Source organism: Leptopilina boulardi, unplaced genomic scaffold (assembly GCF_019393585.1).
Source record: "Leptopilina boulardi isolate dan_hultmark-lab unplaced genomic scaffold, ZJU_Lbou_2.1 LbouV2_325, whole genome shotgun sequence".
Lineage (NCBI taxonomy): Eukaryota > Metazoa > Arthropoda > Insecta > Hymenoptera > Figitidae > Leptopilina > Leptopilina boulardi.
The window spans coordinates 619,805-646,784 of NW_026137891.1; the positions used below are offsets into that span (position 1 = coordinate 619,805).

Genomic DNA, 26,980 nt, shown 5'->3' on the forward strand with positions numbered 1-26,980 from the left:
AAAATATAATTGTTTTTTCAGCTGCTAATCAAAAAAAAATTTTTTTTTTTCAATGAAACATTAAATGACATGGAAATTGATAAAATAAATTTATGTTACTTGCATTTAATAATTTCATTGAATGAAGGTCAAAAAACAAGCTAAGTAAAATTCTGTTTCATTGTTGAAAAAATTTACATAATAATAAAATAATTTAATAAAATAAAATAATGTCACTTATCATTATTCGCTTTATTATAAGAATTTTCCTGTAAAGAAATGGAAAAAATAAATAAATTTTATAATTTTTCTTAAAAAAAAAAAAAAAAGAAAGAAAAGATTCTTTTTTTCTAAGGGAATGAAATTCTTTTTAGAATAATAATAATAAATCATTTATTTTACAAAATATATCACACTAGACTAAAATTACATATTCACGCCACTATACAATACTTAAAAAACAAAGCTCGATTCTCTTCCATAAATAAGATTTCATCTTTGATGATGCAATTTTCAAATTTAATTAGTTTCTTCTTTTTTTTAAAATTAATTTTGATTAAAAAAGAAATTGCACCATCTTGACGAGATTAAAATATAATTATAATTACATTTATTACAAGAAAAAATATTGCAATAGTCTCGTGAATTTTTTTAGTATAATTTTTTTTTTATTGAAAACTATTCCAAAGACTATTGCAATATTTACAGTTTATTTTACAAAAAAAATGACAGTTAAAATTTTTATTATAAATATTATTCTTCCTGGGTTGAAGTTCATTGAGCACCAAACACCTTAATTGAGCATAATTATTTCACTTTTATTTGTAAGCTTTTGAAAATTGTTTATATTTTCCAAAAAAAAACAATGCTAATTTAGTATATATAATTAATTCAATTAAGTAAGTGAATTAAATTAATTTTTTTTAAGTAATTCAATTGAATTAAATTAACCCTCCGTCAAAGGGTTAAAAAAATTACATTGATGTAAATTTTTCACATTTTCAAGATTTATTTTTAATTTTATTAAATTTTATTATTATGTTTAACTAAAGTACTTTTTTTTACAAATGTTTTCAAGAATGATGCAATGAAAATTATAGAAACGAATTATATCTTGTGTATTACAAATTTTATTTGTAAAATATTGAACCATTTAAGAAAATTCCTCATAATGACGTAGGGTTAATTAAACTAATTGAATTGAATTATTTTAATTAAAATAATTAAATGAAATATATTTAATTAAAGTAATCGAATTAAATTAATTTAAATTAAGTAATTTAATTGAAGTAATTAATTAATTTTTGTTCCAATTCACTATTATAGTTTATATTTCAAGTGTCTGAAAATTTATTTTTTTTTTATAGAAATATTGCATTCTTTCAAAATATTTCGATCACTTTGTGATAATTACTTTTCTAATAATTCAGTTTCTCGAAGAAAAGGAAATATCACTTTATATAGTGTTTAAAAAAAAACATCTGACGCAACCAATGGAACTCAAACTATGATGGCTGTACACTAAATTAAATAAATTTCAAATCAATATCACTTTCACTTAAGAGAAGAACGATCTCGTTCCATTTCCCACGAAGGACTGTAATTGTTTAGCTGCACCCTGCGAAAAAAAATGAGTAAAAATTATAATTTACAGGGGAAAAAAATTTTTTCTTCTCCAAAATCCATTTTTTTTCGGTTTCAAAATTTCTCGAATTCGTTGTTATTCTGTAGCGTTTGTCTAAATTTTGTTATAAAAATTTACAAACATGTTTGTCCCAAGAAAGAATTGCCAAGTTTCTAACTGAATCGACGAAAAGAAATAAAAAAAAGATTAATCGTAATTGGAAAGTAATTACTTAAAATTGATGTTATTTATCTACCAAGTGGATCCAATTAATAACAGAATAAGTTTTAAATTTTTTTTTGTAAGAATCCATCTTAATAAGGATTTAACATTTTTATTTTACCCTGCATGGGAAAAACGTATATATTTTTCCATTGTAGGTAAGATTATTTTTTAAATCATCGAAACTAGAATCATCCACTAAGTAAATTCACAGAAAATTATAAAAGGCATTAAAATAAGCTGCAACGCTTATTATTTTAATCCAATTTTACTTATTTTAATACCAAAATGGATTAAAATAAGTAAAATTGGATTAAAATAATAAGCGTTGCAGTTTATTTTAATGCCTTTTAATTTTCTGTGTTGAAATATTTAAGAACACTTCTTATTAGTAAAGAGTATAAAAATTTTATAGAGGACCAAGAAATTTTTTCTACTAATTTTAACAAAGAAATTTTAATAAAATTTTACCATAATGGCACCGCCGAGAAATTGACTGAAAGCTCTGGTAACACCAATGGCAGCATTTACAACTTGACTTCGAACATTTTCATTTGAATCCCCTTTGAATGAATCTGAAGATCCAGCAAAATTAAATCCACCAAATAATGGCGGTGGATATGTCGACGATGGCTTCCACGTTGGAGCCGCTGGCCTTGGTCTTGTGGTTGTTCTCACAGTTGTTGTTGTTGTTGTGGAAGTAGTCGAAGATCTTGCATCTCTATTTTTGTCAAGACCCTGGAAAAATTAATATAAATTTATCACTTATTTCTAATTTTTTGAATAATTTCATATTTTAATCGACTAAAATTGATTTCTCTTTTTTTTTTGTCTAAAATTAGAGATAAGATCTGAAATTATTAATTGATTTGTAAATTCTTCTGAAATTCATATATGAATGAACTTACAGCAACGAGAAGTTGTTCTCTCAGTTGGTTAGCCGGAGTGGAAGGTTCGATACCCTCAGCTTTGAGCAATGCAGCCAATAATGCAGCATCGCTTTTAACATTTTCTCCCTTTAAAGAAGGTGGTTGAATACTCGGCTGACCGTTCAAAATTGCCCTCAAGAATGCTTCATCGTCCTTAGAAACTTGCCCCATTGGAGAAAGGGTCGATGATCCTGAATATTCAATAAATATCTTATAATAGTTTCAATAACAAAAAATGATATAACATTCGGACAAATGGATTTTAATACCCAAACGTCATAAACGTGATTTTGATTGCTAATTTTTGTTTCATCGTATTATCGGATTAAATCCGGATTGTTGCGAAATAATTACAGATTGGTCAATTCCGAACTGATCTCTGTCCAAATTTATAAGGATCATTTTTCGAATTGTATTATGTATAATTTTCGAACTAATCCGAACTAATATGTTCGGATTTAATTTAGAATCAGACCAAAATTTTAATCACATTTGTTATGAATACTTTACATGTTTTCATCATTAAAGGCATTAAAGCTTCATCGCGTTTTGTTTATAACAGTCTGAATTTGACTAGGATCAGAGAAAATTAAAAGGCATTAAAATAAGCTTATTATTTCAATCTAATTTTGCTTATTTTAATTCATTTTGGTATTAAAATAAGCAAAATTGGATTAAAATAATAAGCTTATTTTAATGCCTTCTAATTTTCTCTGATTACCCGACAATTAAAAACCAAAAATTGATATTTTACTAAAAATGGGTATTCAATAAAAAAAAAATTTTCAAACTAAAAGCCATTGACAAATTCACTCACCCATAGTTTGAGCAGCATTAAGAAGTGCTAACAAAAATTTAGCGTCTTCCTCGGGTGAAAAAGTGGTGCTTTGTGTTAATTTTGAATCAACTGCTGAACTACTCGCAGCTTCCAAATTTGGATTCTTTTTTGTAACATCCGGAATTAGATGAATAGCATCGAGGTTTGAGAAAGGTCCTTTTGGAATCTGCTCAATTATCTGTGTACTTGTGATGGGTATCACAGTTGTTAATGGTCTAACAGGTCTTTTATTTCTCACCGGCGTTGGTGTTGTTGGTATTCCAAAAAAGTTGCCCCCAAATAGTGTCCTCAATAAATTCGCCCCAAAACCCAATCTTGGTGCTGTGGTAGTTGTTCTTGGTCTAGATGGTCTGGATGTTATTTCCAATTGTCTTGTTGGAATTCCAGCAGGTGTTGTTGAAGTTCGAAGAGGAGTTGTTGTTGATGTTCTAACAGTTGTTGTTGTCCTCTGAGTTGTAGTTATCTTTTCGGTTGTTGTTGTCTTCGGAGTGGTTGTTGTCGTTGTTCTCGGAGTTGTAGTGGTTGTTGTTGTTGTTGTCTTCGGAGTGGTTGTTGTCGTTGTTCTCGGAGTAGTACTGGTTGTTGTTGTCACTGTGGTTGTTCTTGGAATCGAAGAAACAGTGGTCTGTTGTTCGTAAAGAGATCTCAAACTCGAACTAACGCCCGAAACGGAATTAGGAGTTGAAATATGAATCTGATTAGCGGCAATGCCATTTAATAGTGTTTTCCAGGGATTCACAATCACGGGACTAGTTGATGTAATCGGTTTCCAAGTGGCGGTATTCGACTTTTCGGTCGTTGAACTTGGATAGAGGTCTATTACCACTGGACCAGATTCTGGATTAGGGTCAGTTTCGATTAGCAAATTAGGGGAGGCATTCGATGGCTGAATTGCTTTTGGCGATCTCGTTGGTCCAGCTTTACCAAGAGCCAGAGATAATATCTAGAAAAAAGAAAAATCATTATTTTCAACTACAATTGATCAAGGTAAAATCAAATAAAAACTCTTTCTAATTTTTCCATTTATTTTTCAAAATCATCATATTTGCTTGTTTGAATATATAGGCTATTTGTTGAGCGAAGGGGAGTTTACACGATTCTGGTAAACATGCAGTTAGAATCCCACTTCAATTAATTCTATCGATGCAATGTGAACGTGCGATGCTCACATTGCTGAATATATGTAATTTTAAGCAACAGTAGATTTACTGATGTTGCTTGCAGTAAACAATCTTTGGCAAAATGTATTTTAATTAAATTATTCATAAATCTAATTTAACAAAAATGTTAATTTAATAAACTTCACTATTTTTTTTATTTTAAAAAAAAAATACAAAAACTCAAAATTTAATTTTCTCTATATCTTGGATTTAATTGCCCTGAGGCTGAATGTATAAAAACAATCGAAAGATTCTGATCAACTTTAACGTATGACATCACTATTATTATTATAGTGTTCAATGCCAATATTGCATAAAAAATCAATTGAGCACGAGATGCAACCAATAAGAAATCTATATAATCGTTCGCAATCACGCACAACTCTCTCAGAAAACTACGGAAATAATATTTTTTGAAAAAAAAAGAATTTAATGAAAAAGCAAAATATTTCTTTAATTGATTAGTTTGTATAGAAAAATCGTTTAAAATTAACAATATTGAAAATAAATATAAAAAAATAGAGTAAGAAAAAATAAATTAATATCAGGCTACTGAAGTTATAAATATAATTTATAATATTTTAATAAAAATCATATCCTTGTAAAAAAAAGAGAAGAGAAAAAATATAAATGTGATTGCAGTGATTCAAATCTAAATTTTTCTTTGTCATTGTGAAAAGAAATTTAATAATTAGCATAATCTTAATTTATAACTAGATCAACGTTTCATTCTGACATGTGCTTCTGTTATTTAAGCGTCTATATATATATATATATATATATATATATATATATATATATATATATATCTGATAAAGTGAATTGATAATAATCATCCAGGAAGGATTTCAAGGCTTTTAATTCCTCTCTAAATCGAAATGATATTATGCAAGTTGATGCCACGAATAAATAATTGATATTCCTTTTTCGTGCGGCAAGTTTTTTTTATATCAATTTCAGTCTTACGATTTTTTTATTTTTAGAATTATATAATTAGTTCACAGTTATGACCAGTTTGTGATTGTCATATATATCTATACTGATTCAATGCAAAAAAAAACAAGGTCAAAGTCTAGCAATTTCTTAACTATAGAGATGAAAGGAGATATAAAATATCTTGGCACAACTTTAAAAAAAAAAAAAAAAAAAACGAATCTATTTTTAAGTCTCAGAAATTTATCAATCTATTTTAATCATTTATTTTTTAATTATTATTTTGACTGACAGAATCGAAAAATAATAAACGCTTTTCGCAATATGCATAATAATGTAAATTTCTTTTTTTTTCCCCTTTTACTATAGAAGTCTTTTAATCTTCGACATTTAAATTTATTCTTTTTTTCATCTGACGTTCCAAAAATATTTTCAGACCTTGATATCAATTCATCGACAAATGGTCTATGCTAATAAGAAAAAAAAAAAAAATTCGATTGTGTAAATGGTGAAAGGCCAATAAACGTACTTGTATGGTTTTTTTCTTTCTTTCTTTTTTTCTTCAACGATTTTACTCTATCGCTGTAATTATCCTGCTTTTAGTTAATAGTCAAGGAGCAAAATGAGAGAGAGATAAAAAAAACACACAATGTACTCTTTTATTCAAAACCCATTATCTTTCCATGTACCATTTAGAATATTTTTTTTCGATTTTTATGCAATAATTTTGCCTGAATAAATATCGAGAATATTGTAATTTTTTCAACATTACGGGTATATAAAAAAAACAGTAAATATGATAGAATTAGCGAAAATTATGGTAATAAGAACAAATTTTTTTTTCGTAATGAATGTGAAAAAATTAATAATTAAAAATATTCCTACCTTGTCCGCTAAAAGTTTTTCAACTTCTGTCAGAGTTTTTGGAGTTGTTCTTCCAAATCTTTGTGTATTCAACTGAAATTATTAAATTATTACTATTACTATTACTATTATTATAAAATTCAATTTAATTAAAAATTCCTAAGAGACAATTTTTTTCTCATCAAATGAAAATAAAAATAAACAGGACCAAAAAAAATTGTTTACCAGAGTATTGAGGAAGGCCAAATCATCATATGTTGTACCAAAAGGATTTTCTTTTGGAATATTTGTAGTAAACAATCCATCTGGTGTGTTAACTAATTTTAAATTAGTTGTTGATGTTGTTGTGAATGGAACAAATGTCGTTGTTGGATTTGTTGCAACAGTTGTTGTTGTTGTTGGAGCCAATGTAGATGAAGTTGTTGAGGTTGTTGAAGAAATTCCCGATGATTTTGAAGCGAAAATTTGAGCATTAACATCATCCTACGGAATTATTAAATTATTGATTGTACCTAATTTTTAAAAATTAATCTAAGATTCAAAATTTTTTTTTTCATAAAAGTGATTTCACAACAAACCAAAATATTTGATGCAACAGAAGCGGAAATGGGTGGAGAATTTGTGGTAATGCCAAAGATTTGGTCCAAAGGATCTTTCCAGGCAAAATTTGGAGCAACAGTAATTGTACCAGATCCACTGTTTGGTGATAAGTGAAATGATGGCAATTTTGGAGGTGAATTACCAGTACCTTGACTTGATGCAGTCTTACAGAAATGAAATTTATGTTAAATTACAAAAAGTAAAAAAAATTCTATATGAAAATATAGATGATTTTGGAACATAAATATTGTGTATTATATAATTAACTTACGGAGACGGAATTAATTTTAACATTGAGAACTTGGGGATTTGAATTGGGTTGATCATTGATCCAATAATTGATGTATTTATCCTGAAACGTCAAAAGAAGAAAATAGATGATGTATATACACAATCGAATTGAACGCAACTCTTAAATCATTGAACTCGTTTTTCTCTCCTTGTCTTACCTGTCCAATGTACATGGAGTTGCGTTGACCTCCGGCCTCTCTCGTCCTGGTGGCCTCGTCCCTCTCTCGATCCTGAATAATCCGACCACCCTGTTGACTACCGTTCGAACCTGCGACGACATTAGAATTCGAGGAACTCGAACTTGTTGCAGATGGCACTGAACTTGTTGCATTCGGTGCATTTATCACCTGTGTATTTAAACAAACAATAAAAATAAAAGAAAAAAAAAACTATTTTGTAAATAATAACAATAATGAAAATAAAATCTGTTAATAGCAAAGATTAATAGAAATTAAAATAACTAATAATAAAAATAAATTATAACTAAAATTTTGTTTACAATAAAAATATGTACAAATATCGAAATATGACAAAGTAAAAAATGCAAATCAGAAAAATACTGATAAGAAGTGCTTTTGTGTTTCTATACAAAGTGCAAGGATGTGCAAAATTTTTACAAGTTTGCTATTTTCAATAAAAAAAAAAAAAATTTTACTTTACAAATTTACAAAGAGATAATTTACAAAAAATTACTTTTAACGAAAAAAAACTGTTTTGTTCAGTATATAATCAGTGACGGAGAATCATGTTTCGATATTTTCTATCTGAAAAGAAAGTTACAGAGAAAAGAATATTGAGATTCAGGTCCAATGATATACATAGGAAGTTATTTGAAGATACAAAGATTTTAAATTGAAAGAGCGAAATGATAGAAATAAAACTTGCAAAATTAGAGTTGTAAATAAAGAAGAGAATATTAATAACTGATTAATATACACGTATAATTAAAGACATGAGATGAAGAAACATGAAAGCAATATTAATCTAATATTATTGAAATTTTTGTTTAGTACCAATTATTATTATAACAATTTCCATAAAGGAAAAATGAAATTCGAAACAGATGATTTTTTGGACATGTAAATGTTTTTTCTGTGTTTAAAATTATAGAAATAATAATTTAGTGGAAAAAAATATAATTAGAATCAATAAAAAAAAAAGTAGTAAAGAAACTTTATTTTTTGAAAAATTCTTGACTAAAACATAGAATAAGAAAATTTTGTTAAAATTTTGATGATCTTTTTGATCAATTTGAAACTGAGTGGAGTAGTGTACCATTTTTTGAGTGGTGCTAACTGATGGGGGAACGGGGCTTGTAGTTGTTCCAATGGGGCCGATGGCATTACCCGACAATCCATTGTCAACATCATTGGTACCAACGAGACTAATCTGCTTTTCCAATGTGGCTACTGGGTTAGAGAGAGCAGCATTCTGATTACGGAAACCTTGGTTAGCCTGATTATCAGTAAAAACGGGTAGACTGGGCCTGTTAGTGGTAGTAGATGTACTAAGCGAGAAAACAACTTCAACTGGATTGCTGGGAGGATCCGGTATTACCGTTCCATTTGGAAACTTGCGAACAAGTCTTCCATCAGGATAGATTCCAAAGATGACGTAGGGGCTATCAATGTTCCTTGCATCGATCAAATTGTCCTCAGGTCGCTTACGAACAATCGTCTTATTTGGATAGATCCCATAGATCAAGTAGTCTCTCAATGGAGCTGTCGTTGATGAACTTGAACTAAATCTCGGAGCTGGGGTGAGTCTGGATCCGCCAAAGCGTCCCATATATGGTGTTGTCATCGTAGGTGTTGAACCTGCTGCTGGATTCATCACTCGTGTTGCGTCATTACTCAACAGTTTTGAGGATGATGCTGCTGTCGTTGAAGGGCTGGAGGTGGATGTCGGGAAGTTGCTACCATCATTGTTCATAGGAAGAAGAGTGGTACCAATATTGTTTGGAGGAGGAATAGTGGTTGCAGCAGGAGGAGTGGTTCCAATATTACTTAAAGGAGGAGAAGTAGTTCCAACATTGTTCAAAGGTGAAGAAGTGGTTTCAACATTATTTAGAGAAGGAAGAGTGGTTTCAAAATTATTCAAAGGAGGAAAAGTTGTTCGGAAATTATTCACAGGAGGAGTGGTTCCAAAATTATTTAAAGGAGAAGGAGTGGTTCCAAAATTATTTAAAGGAGAAGGAGTGGTTCCAAAATTATTTAAAGGAGGAGGAGTGGTACCAAAATTATTTAAAGGAGGAAGAGATGTTCCAAAATTACTTAATGGAGGAGAATAGGTTCCGGTGGGTAATAATCTGGTGGTAGTTGTTGGAAAATTGACACCAAAACTGGTTGGTAGTAACCTGGTGGATGGAGTTGTGGGATTTCTAGATGAAGACGGAAAATCCAATAGGTTTGAGGAGATAAAGTTGGGGCGTGCCGTCGTTTGGGCGGTTGCTGACGAAGAATCCTGGAAACGTGTAAGCACATTTGGAATAACAGTCTCTGGATTTGGAAGCGAATCAGGGGTTGTGATGAATGAACCAGTGGTTGTTTCTAAAGGCGTATTGGGAGTTGTTTCCTCAACCAGCTCGGTGGAATTGGGTGTTAGTGTGAATTCCTGGGTTCCCATATACGGTGCTGATGATTTTGTGGGTGCTTTAGTGACAAGATCCGATAACATTGCGTATAAATCTAAAATACTAGCGGTTTGCGTCTGAGGTGATTTTGTGCTACGTGAGTCAATACTTTGTTCGGTTGTTAAAACAGGTGCAATGGTCGATGGTGCATCATTAGTCTGTGAGTCGGTGATTAGTGATGGATAATTTGTTGTCTCGGGGATTTCTGCACGAGGCGTTTGTTCAATTAATCGAGAAAAGGAATTTAAAATGGGCGCAAGGGTCGTGTCAATATCTACCGTAGTCGTACTTTCGGTAGTTTGGGTTCTATCAGTATTGTCAAGAAACCCACCTAGAAGTGAAGGCATTTTATCTACAGGTGGTCGATTTTGAGGAGTCTTTGACATTAACTCCGTGTCATTTGGAGATTTGGGAGAAAGCTTTGTAGCTACGTTCATTAGGCGCGAGAGTAGTTCGTTATCAAAGGGTGTGTCACTATCACCGTCATTGATCCAAGATTGAGTCATATTCATAAATTCGTCTTTAACAATGTTGAGATTCATTTGATTTGACAGAGGAGTTGATAAATCAAATGATGTCTGGCCTGTTGTACTGAAATTTTCATCTAAGGTCACATCGACATCTAATGGATTTTTAGATCCGGTAATAGAACTCGTAAAAGTGGTTTGATCAATTAATGACACAGGAGCACTGGTCATTTCAGTTCTTGGATCGTAATTGGTTTCTTTAATTCTTGGAAATATGGCGGAGTTAGTGGTTAGGATCCCGAGCGGTGTTGTTGATTCGTTTATGATATTGGGATCAATCATTGTAGTTGTCTCAATATTCTCCATTACCTGGCTTTTTATAGTTGGATTACCCAACTGCGCCAGGGTGTCCAAAAAAGACTGCAGCTTAGGAAGTCGAGGAAATCCTCCCATTGGTATTAAAGTGGAAGGGATTATTTTTGGTGTTGTCAATGTCCTTTTGGTAGTCGATGATGTCATCACTCGTCCTGCTGATGACATTGTCGTGGTCGGTAATTCCGTTGATGTAGTTGTAGTAGGCATTTCAGTTGTTGATGTTTCAGTGGTTGTCGGAAATTCTGTTGTAGATGATAATGTTGTTGATTGAACTGTAGTAGTGGATGATACTGTAGTAGTGGATGGCACTTCTGTTGTTGATGATATTGCTATCGTTGATGGCATTTCCGTTGATGACATTCCAGATAATTGTGTTTCAGTTGCTGTTGTTGGTAGTTGTCTTGATATTTCTGTTGATGGTGTTTCAGTTAATGAAAATGGCACTTCTGTTGATGCATAATTCTCAAAAAAATTTCCTCTATTATTAATATCAACAACTCTATCCGTGGTACTTAAAAAACCATCAGTGAATACAGGTATTTCAGTGGAAAAGTATCCCCTATTCAGTACAGATGTTCTAGCCGGATTAACTGTCGAAGCCGAACCTAAAAATTCATTCTTTCCATCAAAATTTGTCAATTTTTGAAAAGTTTCTTCGTCAGTAGTTGCTCTAAAATTTGACGTGGCGTAAAGAGCTTCATCATTTAAAGAAGAGACTTTAGATGAAGATTCAGTCGAAAATTCTGGCGTGAAATTAGGAATAAATTCAGGTGTAGAATTAGGAACAATTTCAGATGTAGAATCAAGAATAGATCTTGTGGATTCAAATGAAGATTTAGAAATAAGTTCAGTTGTGGTTTCAAATCCAGAATCAGTGGTATCTTCAGGTTTAACGGGAGTTACAATAAAAACATTCATCTCAGTTGTAGAAGTTGCTTCTGTGGTTCTAACATTTTCCTGGCTAGCGCCTATTGTTGTTGCTTCTAAATTAGAGCTATCAGTATTAATTGCAACATTACGACTGAATTCTAAATCGCCAATATCATTGTTGGAAAAATTAGGAATATTGGAAAAACTAGTGGCATCTTCGGCTTCTGTACTTGTTGTACTTATGGTTGTGGTAGCTGCTTGAATTCGATTGTTGACATCCAAAAAAGTACTCACATCCGCAAGGGGTGGATTTAACTCGGAGGTGGAGATCATCTCAAAGGTGGTTGGGTTTTCCGAAGTTGTTGGGGTTCTGTCAGGAGTTTGGGTAGCCTCGGGCGTTGGGGGAATGGCATCCGAAGGTAGAATTTCTTTAGGGGTAATGAAGGTTGATTTAGTGGTTGTTACTGCTACTGTTATTGGTTCTATGTCATTGTTAGAACTGTTCGTGCCGTTGGGGTCGTTATCAGTGAGTCTGTCTACCTGTGCAACTCGTCCGAGTTGCTGTAAGTTAGTTTTAAGTTGTTCGTCGGTGATGGAAGCTGACTCCAGTGCTTGATAGAAGGTTAGAACCTTTGGTTCTCCATTACTTGAGACTTCAATTGGTGGTGGCAAGCCGGAATTCTGTAAATATAAAAGACGTGCATGGTGCGTACTGTACAGCATGCGTATACAATTGTGCTGATTACATCTATACACAAAATCAGATACACCGTTCTTCCATTCTTGGAACACGAGATTTATTTACTAGGGAAGAACTGTTGGTCCCATTCCCATGTACAAACGACAATTTAAAACGAGTAAATAATTTGTGAGAATTGATTACTTGGTGTTGAGTAATAATTAAATTAGATAATGTTGGAAAATCTAAAACTGGAAAGCATACACCATCTCTTGGTTTATTCTAGAACTACATGAAGAAGACAAAATGTGAAACGGGTTCTTTAGATTCGAGGGAATTTGCATATACACATGTCTGAGAGAATATGTATGCGGAAAGCAACAAGCAACGAACTTGTTCTTAAAGTTAAGAGTGCACGTATAGGTGGCATTAGGCGAGTAGACCGCTCTCTCAACACTTTTAATGTCTTCTTTAAGATACCGTTAGAGACTAGTAACAACCCACAACTTTCTGATATCAACTTCATTACGTGACAGTAGCTTGAAAACTTCCTCTATTTTTCACAAGTACAACTTTAATATTCATAACTACTTTTATTCGTTTTAGTAGACACTTTTTTTAAAAAATTCTTATTACGTTTATTTAACTTTATACTCTTTCATAATTGACTTAAACCCCAAGCTTTCTGGAATTACTTATCGCAGTTAAAATCTAATATGAATTAAAATTCTAATTCAAATATTCTGGAATGAATAGTTTTTGAAAAGATTATGATGAAAATTATTGTTCAGAGATGATGATTTTGAATATTGCGATATTTAAATAATTATATTTAAAGCAAAACATTGTATGTATATAAATTAATTTAATCGTGCAAGATCGCAAATACCATAAGTCGAGCGGCCTTGAGAGTATAAGCAAATAGATTTTTCATTTTATTACGCGGCAATCGAACACCTACAACATTCGTGATAACTCCCCTGCATTTAAAGGCTATTTTACTTTGCACTTTCACTTTGTATAATAAATAATCCACGATACGTAAAATTTGTTATGCACTGTACTTAAATAATTTATGAAAATTTTCCTCGTCTTATTTAATTATTTCCCCGCTTAAAAAAGAAATTATCGCAGTGACCAATAAATTTACTTTACATCAAGAGAGCTTTATATTAACAGATGACTTATTTAATTTATTAATGACGAAAAATAATGAAACGAAATAAATTCTCAGATTTACGATTAAAATTCATTCTTATAGAAATTTTCAACAAAAGTAATTATTGACCGTAACGAATTGGCGCGAGTTCATTATAAAAAGAAGATCAAGAATTAAAATATTGTGTGATATTGCCGAGAGTAATTAATTGTCACGGTTGGAGGATATGATTTAATACTGAAAATGTACTTCATCAGCATCCCTGTATATATATATATATATATATAAACGTCCATTTCGATCGCATATAATATAGTTATATTATTATTGGAATATTACCTAACAAATTTAAAACAATTAAGTGAATACAAATTAAATTTATTGCAAATATATATTTCTATTTCTTGTTAAATATTAATTGAACAGATAATAATTGTAACACATGAGTATATATATTTATATATCAAAACCTGGTTAAATATATTTGTTAATTATGCAATTCCCTTTATATATAATGAAGAAAGATAAAATATTGTTGAATAACACTCGTAATATCACAATTGTCTTTTTAAATTAGAATGTATATGGTATGCACTTAGTTTTATTAGAACAGAGAGGAGAGTTACTCGGATATTTACTCTGCAGGAATTAACGTAGGTCGTTCGTACTGAGAGGTATGGGACCAAAAGTTCCGACAGTATTTGTAACGATTCTGTGAAAAACGGTCGCTAGAGAAGTTGAAGGTGTTGTACTTCCCAGCGTTTCTGTTGGCTCAAATTCCAAAGGCTGGTCAAATTTATCCACGTCGATTACCTTAACAATTCGAAAAATAACTATCAATTTAGAAAAATTAATAGTATTATTAATTATTAATAATAATTAATAATAATTATTAATAATAATTAATAATATTAAAATATTTATATTTCATCCTTTTTTTTGTAAATTCTAAATCTTGTATTTTTTTATCGTACAAAGTTTAACAATTTTTTTTATCCTGATTTGGAAGAACGGTGTATGTTAATAATTTTCCTGTTTATATATTTAACATACATTGTGTATTCGTTTGTATTTACAAATTTGTATAATTATAAATAATTAAGTTTTTCTTTGATATTACCATAGGCTATAAATAAATCTCGAGAATTAATATGTAAATTTGTTAAAAGTATAAAAAAGAGTGCAAATAAAATATTTATATATATATATATATATATATAGTGTAACAGATAATGATGCGCATTTTTTGTGAAAATCTGTAAAAAATATATTGAGAGAGATAATAATCGAATGGAAAATGAGAAATTATTGGTCACAAACTTTCCATTAGTTTTCTTACCTCGATTGGTGTAAATGGCGTAGTTGAGCTTGTAATCGTTGGAATAGCAGATTGAGAAATGGATGGATTTCTTACGAAAAGTTCGGCGCCCTTATATCTTGCACTAAATCTCGGTGGAGATCCATTTGGCGTTATCCTGACGGCTGTATTCTAATAATTTAGAAATAAAATTCCAATCATTTTGTACAATTTCACATTATATTATTTGAAAATCTCTATATTTTATTGAAATACACAAAAGAGAAATAATAATCTAAGAGAATTAAATTTTTTTTTTAAATATTTCAAACAAGAATAATCCTGCAATAATCCATATACAAAAATATTACAATATTTTAGAAGAATTTTGATTTAGAACATCTTAATTTTGTATTTGAATTTTTTTTGTTTTCGTTTTTTATTTATTTTAAGGAAATGAATTAAATTAAACTTTAATTAATCTGAATATGGAATCGTTGGTTTGAAATTGGAAAATGTATTATTTCCATGTATCTTTTCCAAATTTAAGGATGCAATTCCTGGTATGGAAATAATGAAAATGTTGCAATGAATAACAAGAAGCAAAATTTTAACATTTTTCGTTAATAATATATTTCTTGAATTTATATTATTTTCTTAAAAATATTGTATTGGAATTTTGTTTTAATATTAAAGATATTGATTTACTGTGAAATTTTACGATAATTGTATAGCTATTATATACCCAATCGTATGCAAATAAATTGATAAACTATTAATTTAAAAGACACTACAAATAATTATTGTCAATTGTACAAATAGATTTTGATTTTTTAGATCAAATATGATTTAAAAAAATTTAAAAATTAATGAGGAATATTCAATAGTATGAAAACAAAATTAATTAAAAAGATTTAAAAACAGAAAAAATATTACAATTTTCTTTACATTATTCATTGTGATTGAATTTTCGTTAAGGTGAATAACCAAATAGTGACAAAAAATTTTCATTTTAAAATTTTATTTAAAAAAAATTATATTTTAGGAATTAGGTATATTTTTTGATTTATTTTATGTATATTTTGGAATATTGCAGGAATATTCTTGATATATTCTGTATACAAGAATATTTATATTTCTCAAAGTAACTAACTAATAAATAAATATTATTAACTAATCAATAAATAATAATTAATATATCATTAATAAATATTAAACACTCTCTAAATTTGAATAAGTGAGATTTCACTAATAAAATAACTGAAAAGGAACTGAATTACTTCAGTAATATTTTCACTGAAATTCAGTTCGATTTGACTGAATATTAGTAGAAATTATTATTGATTTACGCAGTCAAATCTATACTATCGTTGATCGGTAAAACAGAACAGTTAAATCTGCATTATCATTGATCGGTAAAACAGATTCAACTGTTTTAATCCAATTATCAGTTAATTATGACTGAATTTTAGTAAAAATCTTACTGAAGTGTAAGTGTTCTTACTGAAATTTTAAATATTTTACACTGTAAAAAGAAAGTCTTATTTTAAGGCCGAAAAGAGGTCTTATTTTAAGAGGCAACATTTTTAAGGCAGCTTTGCTGAATTTACGCAATGCAATTTCCATTAGAGCTACTAGCGCTGATTTTAAGACTCATCTGAAATTAACATCTTCTTTTTACAGTGTATCAGTGAATTATTCATTCAAAATTAGGGAGTAAATAATAAATAAATTTTAATCCAGTATTAAACGAAAAATGCGATCTTAAATTGCTGTAGCCATTTAAAAGACTAATAAAAAAAGAAAAGAATTAAAAAATTTCAAATCTTACGATATTTGAGGCATTATTGTAGATTCCAGAAAAAATGGGACTTCTGGCACCCAATGAACCAAGTAAAGGCGCCACTGTTCCTCTAATTTGCTCTAAAAGAGTAACATTTCCGGCAGTGACAAGGACATTCTTAGTGGGATTGAAGATATTGCCACTATTTCCGGTGAATGTATTGCCGTCTTGAAGAATTTGAAGAGACTGCTGCTGCACACTATTGGAATCATTGGATACCTTCACATTAACTACGGGTTCCTGTGTTACCAACTGTGGTGAAGGGTTACTAGTCGACACTTGAAATCTCGTTGCTTTCGGTGTTATTTCAATGCTATTCGGCTCAACAGTCGATGATCTCAACAAGCTTTGTGCAACTTCCGAGTGTCTTCGATAGGTTGCAGTTCTTGAACGTGGATCTATTTTTTGTGTACTATTCACTATTTTCTTTTCACTTTGATCGCTATTTGTGACATTTGATTTTAAAATTGAATCAGTTTTAAATACTTGTACTTTATTTCTTGAATAACGACTGGTTGGTCGAACATTTTTTGTTGCTAACGTTGTTGTTGGTGTTGTCGTTGTTTCATTAATTTTTGTTGGCTCCTTTTTTGTCTTCAATAATCTCGTTTCATCAACACTGCTCCTCGAGAGATCATTGAATAATTTGGTTCTCAATTTTTTCGTTGAAATCTCTTCAGAAATTGTTGTACTAAGTGATCTTGTTACTGAGATATAATTTTTCATTGTCACTGGATTTTCTGTTATTTCTCCAATTGAATTGGAATTAATTTGATTTGTTGTACTGGTCCTTGAAAATTTGTATTTTGATCCTGATTTTCCAGTAGAAGCATTTCTGTATCGCGAAATTGGTTTTCGCGAAGATGTTGATGATTTTAATTTATTTTCTTCTGTATTTTTCAACGAACGACGAATCGACGTACTTTTTGGTTTTTGAGTCGTTGAATAATCATTTGTCTTATTAGTTCTTCTTGTAAATGATTTTCCCCTACCTAGGGAATTATTAGCTTCGATTCGATTTTCAACTTTTGGTTTTGATCTAATTTTGAATGTTGAACGAGATTTTGAAAAAGAATCACTGTTTCTGGTTGAATTTTGAGATTTATTTTTCCCATCTTCTTTAACGGATGAAATACGTGATTTTGGTGTGAAATTATGGATTTTATTTGTTTCGTCATTTTTTTTCGGTCTTGCTAATTTTGGTTTGACAACACTCTCTTGACCCAATGTACTTTCGGTGTGAAGATCAGATAATTTGTTTTCCAATTTCTTCTCTTCTTCAATATCCAAATTTTTTCTCTCATTGATTGAATCGGTTTGTAAATTTGTTTCTTCATCGAGCAATTCAGGTTTCACTAGCTTTCTGGCATTTTCCAATTTCATTCTGGACCTCGCGGAGAATAGTGATGTTGATGCTTTCTTGTTGCCCTGAAAAAAGGTCGTCGAACAACCTTTTTATGAACGATGATAATCCATTGATTTTTTTTTTTTTTTTTTTTTGACTCGGCTGAGACTTTTTTCAGTTTTTGAGTCAGTTTTATAATTATAGAAGAAAGAAAAGTATCACCAAAAGCGAGTTAATAAAATCCAATATATATTTTAAACAGGCAATTTTATAATAAAAATTTCATGCAAAAGAAAAAAAAATTATAAAAGAGAATCGAATGATTGGCATTGCTAATGTACAATATTTATAATTTTATCATGCAAAGAAAATAAAGAAAAAAAAATTTTGTTTTGCTATCTTTTCGAATTTGTTATTTATTTATTCTGTTCTATATTCATTTCAAAGGCCATTTTTTTTTTTTATTTATTTCTTTTGGTTCTTTCGTCCCTTCATTTGAAGAACTTCAGTAAATAGACGGTCCAATTAATGATGACGTTCTTAATGATCTCGAACCACGATCGCATTGCTGATGACAGTAACTGAAAGTTTAATGACGCTTTTTTTAAGGTCTAAAGAAACAGAATTCCGATTATTGGACAGATAAAAAAAAAAACTGTCGTCAAATTTCTACGATGCTTATCAAAACCGTCCAATTTTTGGTTTGTATGGATTTTTTTTAATTAAAAAAAAAATTAATTAATTAAAATTTAAAAAGAATTATTATTAGAAATAATATAGAATAGAGAAAAAAAAATTTTTTTTGAAAAGGAAATTCTCTAAATTATTTATTACAATACGAAATTAATTTCTCTAATAATGATATATATTTTTTATTTTTTAAATTACGACATTTATTTCCGTCCAATTTTCGAGCTCTCGATATTGATTAATGATAAACTTTAGAAATTTTTTTCTATAAAATTTATAATAAAAATAGATCTATGTCACCAAAAGCCATCATTAAAGGGAGAATCGAGTATGAAAGTTAGACAATCAACTTTCGTTAATTACTAATTGCAATTACAGGCCATTTATAACGGTACAGGAAATCTTCGATTAAAAATAATAATCGAGGACAATATTTATTTTTACAAAAGGGAATATAACCCTTTTTTAATTTTATTTTCTATAAAATCACATTTCTCCGTTAGTGAATTTTTTTTTTTATTTAATTAATGTCAAATTAATAATTTAAATACTTACTAATTTATTCATTTTATGTCTATTAATTTTTGATAAGAATTTTTTAGAAGAAGAAAACTTTTACTTTTAGACGTAAATTTCACTATTAAAGACTTCAACATGACAAGTTGTTTATAATAATAAATGAAAAATAAAATAAAAATAAATAATTAATCAAAAAGAAGCGAAAAGCAGATAAAGATTAATTAACTATTGAATTAAAATAATTAATTAAATAATAAAATAATTAATAAAAAGCAAAATAATAGATAAAAAGTAAATGATAATAATTAAATAAAAAAAAAAAAAACATATTAAAAGCACAAATTTACATTTTTTTCTCTCCCATATGGAAACATTTTTAAGGCTTAAAGTATGTATTTTCGATTTGAATACAATGAAAAAAAAAACCTACAAAATCAGTTTACTAATTTTTTTAAAGAGTCATAAGTTTTCAGTACTTTTTTTTTAACTGCGACATTAATGAGATATTTTAATTATTCATGATCCTTTTTGTGTATATAATAAAATCTGATCCAATTTACGCGCGAATCGCGTTCAGTTACCACGCCTTCGCTCAAGGTTTTACTTTCTCCATATAATATACGAGGAACCCAAAAACAAGAACAGTTGGCCAGCGAAATTAACCGGTTCGCGAATCCCTCACGGTATTATGAAATCTATATCACATGTGAAATTTCATTTCCAAGAAGTAATTCAAAAAAAAAAAAAAATAAGACAGACTTTCCTTTCGATTGAGTAAGATTTTCGAAAGAATATAAATTAGAGGAGAATAAAGCATCACAAGCTCGATGTCAATGTTCTTCACACAAGTCGTAATATTGGGAGTCAATGACATCGAATACATTTTTTTTTTTGTACAGTTTCAATATATTTCGACATATATATTGTTCAAACTCTGTGTTATTGTCTCTTTGATCTTGAATTGGATTTTTCCGCATTCTGTTTCCTTTTATAGCACATGCTTAAATAATAAGGAAATTTCTTTTTTTTTGCTAAAAATTGTTTTTTGTTTTCCAGGTAAAAAATTTAAAATAGTCTTATTTTTACAATATTGGTAAAAAAAAATTGGATAAACAAAATCGAAAAAAATTTATTTAACAAAATTCATAGAAAATTCCAATTCAAATATAGTGCGAGACTTTTGTTGCATGCAAATATAGAAAAACAAAAATTACCTCAAATACACTGCAAAAATTTTATTTGACTCAAATAATTTTTTTATCAAATGAATATTTATTTATATATAAAATATTTTTTATTTGAATAAAAAAAACTGTATTTAAACTAATAATTTGAAGCAAATAAAATTTTATTGACTGTAGTAAAAATTATTTGCTTTAAAGAAATATTTATTTGATAAATAGTTAAGATTATTTGAATGAAATAAATTTTTTTTTTCAGTTTAGGGAGAAATGAAGAAATTGCAGAGAAAGAAGGGAAGCAATTGACAATTATTAAATATTCAATAGCATAGCACAGAAAGAAAAGTTTTTTAGGCTTAGAAAAAAGTTTTTCATAATAAAAATTATTTTTTCAAAAAAAAACATTTTTAACTTTTTTCCAGGAAATATAAATATAAAATATTTACAAAAATTAAATGCTAAATAAATAATTAAACGATAAAATTGAAAATTTAGAAATTAAAAGAAGTAGTTTTAATTTCTTTAAAATTTCAAAATAATTGTACTAATAGTATTCAATTGTATCATTGAATTATTTCCTTAATTATAGTACCAATTGTACTAACCAATTGTACAGTTGAATTATCATGCAACTTTCAGCTGTAAATAATATTTTCATGCAAAAAAAAGAAAAGAAAAAATATTTATTCTTATTCTAAGCTAATTTTGTATTGTAATATTAAACATTAATTTGAATAAATATTGCTTTGAAAAAAATACTGCAAATAAATTAGTAATTGTTTTGTCATTTATATAATATTTAAATAAATTTCACTGCAATAAAATGGGAAATGTATAAAAAAAATTCCTTATAATTTTTTTTTGTACAATTATTTTTTTTGCCATGTATATTATATTGAAAATAAGAACTCACTTGTAATGGAGATCTTGTGGTTGCTTTTGCTCCAGACGATGAACCCAAATTTTTCTGTAATAATATATATTTTCTTTCTACTTTAAATTCACGACCATTTGAAATAATAGAAATAAAATATATACAGTAAATTTGCAAATCAAAATATAAATATTAAATTCAGAAGAAAACAATTTTGTTAAATCAATAACAGTTAATTTAAATATCCAAACAAAATCAACTAATATTTATTATGCCTGTAATTATTTCATTGATTTATGAAATATTTTACAGTCTTAAACAAATGTTTTTTTTTTTTATTAAATTAGAAATTTTAAAACCAATAGATCATTTTTTTATACCATAGAATAAAATCAATAATCAATGAAAGTAAAATCAAAAAAAAAAAACTCACCAATTGAGCTAATTTTTCCTTAAAGTCTGGAGGATAATTTTCGTCATCAATATTTTCATGATTGGCAGAAATGATCGGTGAATCGCCAGGGGCTTTAACAAAAGTTTTATTGCCTCTTCTACCTGGTGATTTAGTCGCTGAACCGGAAGTTGTGGTGATTTCCTCCTCCGTTGTCACTAGCGATGATTCAGCACCAGTATACGGTCTTCTATGCAATGACCATCCAGGATTTCCTCTTGCCTGTGATTCTTGTGGAATTATTGTTGTTGTTACAATTCTCTGTGGAATTTCAGTGGTAATTATTGTACCAACAGTTGAAGAATCAGGTAATGGTCTTCTGCCCCTGAAACCAAGGCCATGATTGTAGAAGTCCTCCTTGGAGGCTTTACGTCTCGATGTTCCAGTTCGCTCCCTCGATCTTGTTGATGTTGTTCCTTCACTTTCTCTCCTAGTGGCTCTCGAGGTCGTTGTTGACACGATTCTGCTATTCGGAGACACTGTGGTTGCTGATCGCGAGGAGATTATCAAAGACCCTGAATCAAAATCAGTTCTACCACCAGAAGCTGTTACTTCCGGGAAAGCTGTCACCGTTTCCTGTGATGTTGTTGATTCTGAAGATTTTGACTGTTCAATTCTCGATCTGTTTCTAGATCGTTTTCTCGAATCTTCCTGATTTCTTGATCTTCCATTTCTTCTCTCGTTACTTGTACCCATAGTCCTTCCATCTTGAATAATCGACGATGCATCTTGTCCTCTTCCCCTGGATCTTAAATCACTATCACCAATTCTTGATTTCATTTCCGAACTTCTCATTTTTATTGTATCGACCTCGTCCTTCGAGAATCTATTTCCATTTCGTCTGTTGACAATCTCATCGTTTCCAATTTGATCCGATCTTGATGGAACTCTTCTAGAATCACTTCTACTTGATTCTTCACTTCGAACACTTTCTGCAAATGAAGTTCTACCCCTTTGTCGTGATTTTCTCGAATCAATTTCCTCGGTAATTGTCGACTGTGTCGATGGTGCTGATCTTCGTGTAACCTGAAGAATTGCTGGTACATTAATATTTTCCGATCCAGCTGGTAACGAATCCCTCTTTGAATGATCAATAATTTTTCTCAAATTATTTACACTGTCGATTTTTTTCTCAATTTTTTCTGAATTTAAATCATCATCATCACTTCGTCGCGATGCAAATCTTTTGGATGCTGGAATTTCACTTCGTAATTCACGTTGTGTAAAAGTTGTTTGAATTTTTCTTCCTGTTCTTAATCGTGAATCATCCGAATTGTTTGTTGCGGAAAAAATTGATGGTCCATTCTTATCGAGAACAATTTTTTCCGCTTGATCTGATTGAATGTTACGGTTCAATTGTCGTGATCGAGTAGAGACTTTCTGAAATTTTCCAACTTCCGGTGAATTATTATCAATCAAATGTCGTTGATTGGAATTTTTTTTATTAAAAATCACTTTTCGATTAGTTGTACTAATTTCATCATTTGTTGACGATGTTGTACTTTGATTTTTATTTATTGATTTTTTCGGTTCAAATTTTCGATTATTGGAATTTAATTCTATTTTTGTGGTTTTTAATGTTGTTCCCTCCTCAATGGGTGATGAATTAAATCCATTTGTTTTTCGATTTGATGATCCACGTCTGTTTAATGATTTTTGAATGGGAATTGAATCGGGAGGTGATTCTGTTGTTCTGGCACTTTGAGCATTAAATCTTGAACTCCCCCGGCTCCTTGGTGCCGGTAGCTTTGGTTCGTCGACCTAGAACAAAAATTCACAAAAGAATGAATACGAATTTTTATTTTTAATTCGTACAAAAATAAAATTAGATTTAAAATTTTGTTTTGGATTTTAAATCAAAACCAAAAATGAAATTATATAAGAACTTGCGAATTCATTTTGATAAATTAAATTAGATAAATATGTAAATTAAAAAAAAAAAAAAAAAATAGAGGAAATATCACGGCCACTTGGACTTGAAAGTAAAGATATAATATTTGACACTGCTTTTTTTATATGTCAAATCGGTGATTTGTGTTTTTTATTCGTTATATCCTCGATGGGAAAACATTTTCAAAGGACAAATTTGTAATCTGATTACTATGAAGCTTTTAACCAAGGTAATCAAGGTGTTATAGGACATTTACAGCTGGAGCCAAAATAAATTGATACCATTCTCCCCGTACATTAACCGGTTTACCTTTTCCTTTTAACTTTCATGCGAAGCTATAAGTAGGTATCATTTTCCTCGATTTGACCGCAACGCTTGTCTTTGCTAATGTTCTTTTTTTCCATAATGTCTCAACATTTTCATTTCTAAATAATTATCCTATTCTATATGCAGCTAATACAATTTTAATCTTCCAAATTTATTTAGTAAAAAAAAATTTACCAGAATAGCTAGTTTTTATAATTTAGATAAACATTTTCATAATTTCACAGTAAATTATTTAGCTGTTCAAAGTGAAATTTTTTATACAAATCAAAATATAATCAATAATAAGTAAATAAAAGTATTTATTATCGAATAAATTTAAATTATTAAAATAAATTTTTTTAAATTTCAATTTCAAAATCTATATATAAATAAAAAGTAAAAAATAATATGAGAAATTAAGTTGTTTAAAGGTGAAAAGAATATGACGTGTGCTTGAGTTGGCAGTGCACCTGGAATTACCTGATGCTTGAATAAGAAATTAAATAAGATCAGGAAGAAAATGTCTTGTGTGGAAAAGGGCATTTATTGAAGAGAGTGTAAGTGACGAGTGTCTTGAAACTTTTTGATGAAGGCCTTTGCGATATAATATAAAGCAGACATAAAACTGGTCCAAGTCGAAATATCAGGAAAGTCCATCGAGTTAAAAAAAATATTACAGGTATAAATTCATGTAACAGGACACAGGCCCAATATAAAAATGTTGCAATATTGACCACACCCAGAGTAAAAAATTTTTTATTTTTTTTTTTCAAGCCCTCAAGGCTTTTGAAAATATTATTGCATATTTATATTTTTTTTTTATCGAATAAGAGAAATTTATATTCGACATTAAAATAACCAATCAATTACAGAAAAATTCTTCATTTTTAATATTTGAAATTTTTTTTAAATAACATAATTGCTTTGTAATATTTAAAAAAATATATTTCAATTTGTTTTCGAAAACTTTTACTCTCTATATACTTCTACAGTAGTTATTCCACTTATCCCAAATAAGTAGAAAAATCTACGCACGGACAGACAGTAGAGCGAGGAACTTGATTTTAGGAAGTAGAAAATTCCAACCTTAGTCAGACGAAAAAAATTAACCTTACAAAATATATCCAACAAAAATATAATATAAATATATAAAAGATAAAATAATTATAGAAAAATCGGACAACAAAGACTTAACGAGTTGTGAATCTCAGATATTTGAAGGATAAAAAAAATACTGCCTCTTCAAAAAAAAAAAATTCGGACACATGTTAACTTAATGGGGAAAAAAAAAATTATCCCTTTTTTGTATGACACAAAGGAAAACCTTGAATCAAAATATATAACCCTGAAAGTGTATGTTCATTCGAAAAAGAATATCAAAACTTTTCTACCAACAAAGAAACTATCACTACGCAAAAGTGCGCACAGTTCCAGTTTCGTGTTCACACGAGGATAGAGAGAATAATCGCTCATAGCCATCGATTTCAACAAAAAAAAATATATATGTGGGGGGAAATTACAAGGATTCCGTGTATATTCACGAATGCAAAATAAGTAGGTCGTCATAGCCGTAGGGTGTAAATTTATGGAAAGTGATTTAAAATCATTTCCCTTGGAATAGTTTATATACTTAAAAATTACTATATGAGCGATTCTTCAAAATTTTGTATCTAAACAAATCATTGAATTATTTACTTTACACAAACAAATCAGAAATAAATTTTTTTTTTAAAGGAAAAAATTTTTCTAAATAGAATACATTTATTATTAAATGCCAATTATATCTCTCGATATCAAACTCTAATCTTCGACATTGTCAAAGGAAATAATTATAGAAAGAAAGATAAAATCCCAAAGATATTAGAAAATTATCGCAATTATAATTTGTGCAACAGTTTATTAAATCAACAGGAGAGAAAAGTTAATAGAAAAATTGAAGAAAAAAATTTTTCCAAAGAATTATTTAAAACTGTTAAATAATTTTATATAATAATAATAATAATAGCCATAAATAATAAGTTTACCGTTGTCTCAGTTTTGATATATTCTCGATAGTAAATCAAAATTTTCAAAAAAACGTTCGAAAGAAAGAAAATTTCTTTATATATAGTGAGAAAAAAATTTGAAATTAAGGAGACTGAAGAGAAAGTATATATGAAGTATATAATTGACGATGTAATTTTTCTCCTAGAGAAATAGATAATTATCAGAAAGTTTGTTTATTTGATAATATATATGTGTCTATATATATATTGTGTAATTTCGATAACAACTGGGAATTACACTTGAAATAATAATCGTTTCTAAGTCATTCAAGAATAGTTACAATTTAACTTAATCTAAACTGATATAGAGACTAATACAACGAATTATATCGATTTGTATTTTACAGTATTGTTTCATCTATATATTTATCTAAAAGGCATTTCATATAATAATTTATCAGATTATGATTAATGAAAATTGCTGTTAATTATTAGATTACGATTTGCAAACATTTATTTTCCAATACTAATTAACCAATGACTTTAATGTAATTTTCAAATAACGTTATTGAGATTGTCGGGTTCAATAATAAAATGATAATAATGAAATTAATCATGCAAATTTATATACTGTGAGGACAAATTTGGGTCAGTCGTTTATTACAATTATATACTCATCAATGTCACGGAATAAAGACAATAATAGTGTCGTAAATGTTGTAAAAGTCAACAAAAGTTGAAGGCCAATTTTCTCACGATTTCATAAATCAAAATTATTCTCCGTGATAGAAAAAAAAATTTATATTCAAGATTTATTATGTCTTTAATATACTTGCAAATTTATAAAATTCTGCTCACGATTCAATTAATTTTTTAAAATTCAAAATAGCGGAAATTTTCAACCGCCATTTTGAATTTTGAAAAACTGATCTCAGATTCTTTTTTTAAATACGTATCTAGTTTTTTTGAGGATGTG

The 26,980-nt window shown here is 29.1% G+C and overlaps 1 protein-coding gene across 4 annotated transcripts in view; it reads right to left on the reverse strand.

The window, feature by feature from the left end:
- Positions 1-343: 343 nt before the first annotated feature.
- The window catches only part of LOC127284790 (mucin-5AC-like), a 61,582-nt gene continuing 34,945 nt past the window's right edge, over positions 344-26,980 (reverse strand). The window contains exons 3-17 of one of the 4 annotated variants that reach the window (XM_051310459.1): positions 21,805-23,583; positions 21,411-21,464; positions 16,751-18,190; positions 14,962-15,111; positions 10,909-12,465; positions 8,716-9,903; positions 7,599-7,787; positions 7,421-7,501; positions 7,128-7,313; positions 6,775-7,032; positions 6,571-6,642; positions 3,572-4,535; positions 2,734-2,945; positions 2,297-2,563; positions 344-1,597 (exon numbers count right to left, since the gene is read on the reverse strand). In XM_051310459.1, coding sequence (XP_051166416.1) covers positions 1,538-1,597; positions 2,297-2,563; positions 2,734-2,945; positions 3,572-4,535; positions 6,571-6,642; positions 6,775-7,032; positions 7,128-7,313; positions 7,421-7,501; positions 7,599-7,787; positions 8,716-9,903; positions 10,909-12,465; positions 14,962-15,111; positions 16,751-18,190; positions 21,411-21,464; positions 21,805-23,583 — 8,457 coding nt within the window. In that variant the 3' untranslated portion in view covers positions 344-1,537. Of the gene's footprint in view, positions 1,598-2,296; positions 2,564-2,733; positions 2,946-3,571; positions 4,536-6,570; positions 6,643-6,774; positions 7,033-7,127; positions 7,314-7,420; positions 7,502-7,598; positions 7,788-8,715; positions 12,466-14,961; positions 15,112-16,750; positions 18,191-21,410; positions 21,465-21,804; positions 23,584-26,980 lie in introns of all 4 variants that reach the window. The other 3 variants (XM_051310460.1, XM_051310458.1, XM_051310456.1) reach the window with 3 other exon arrangements.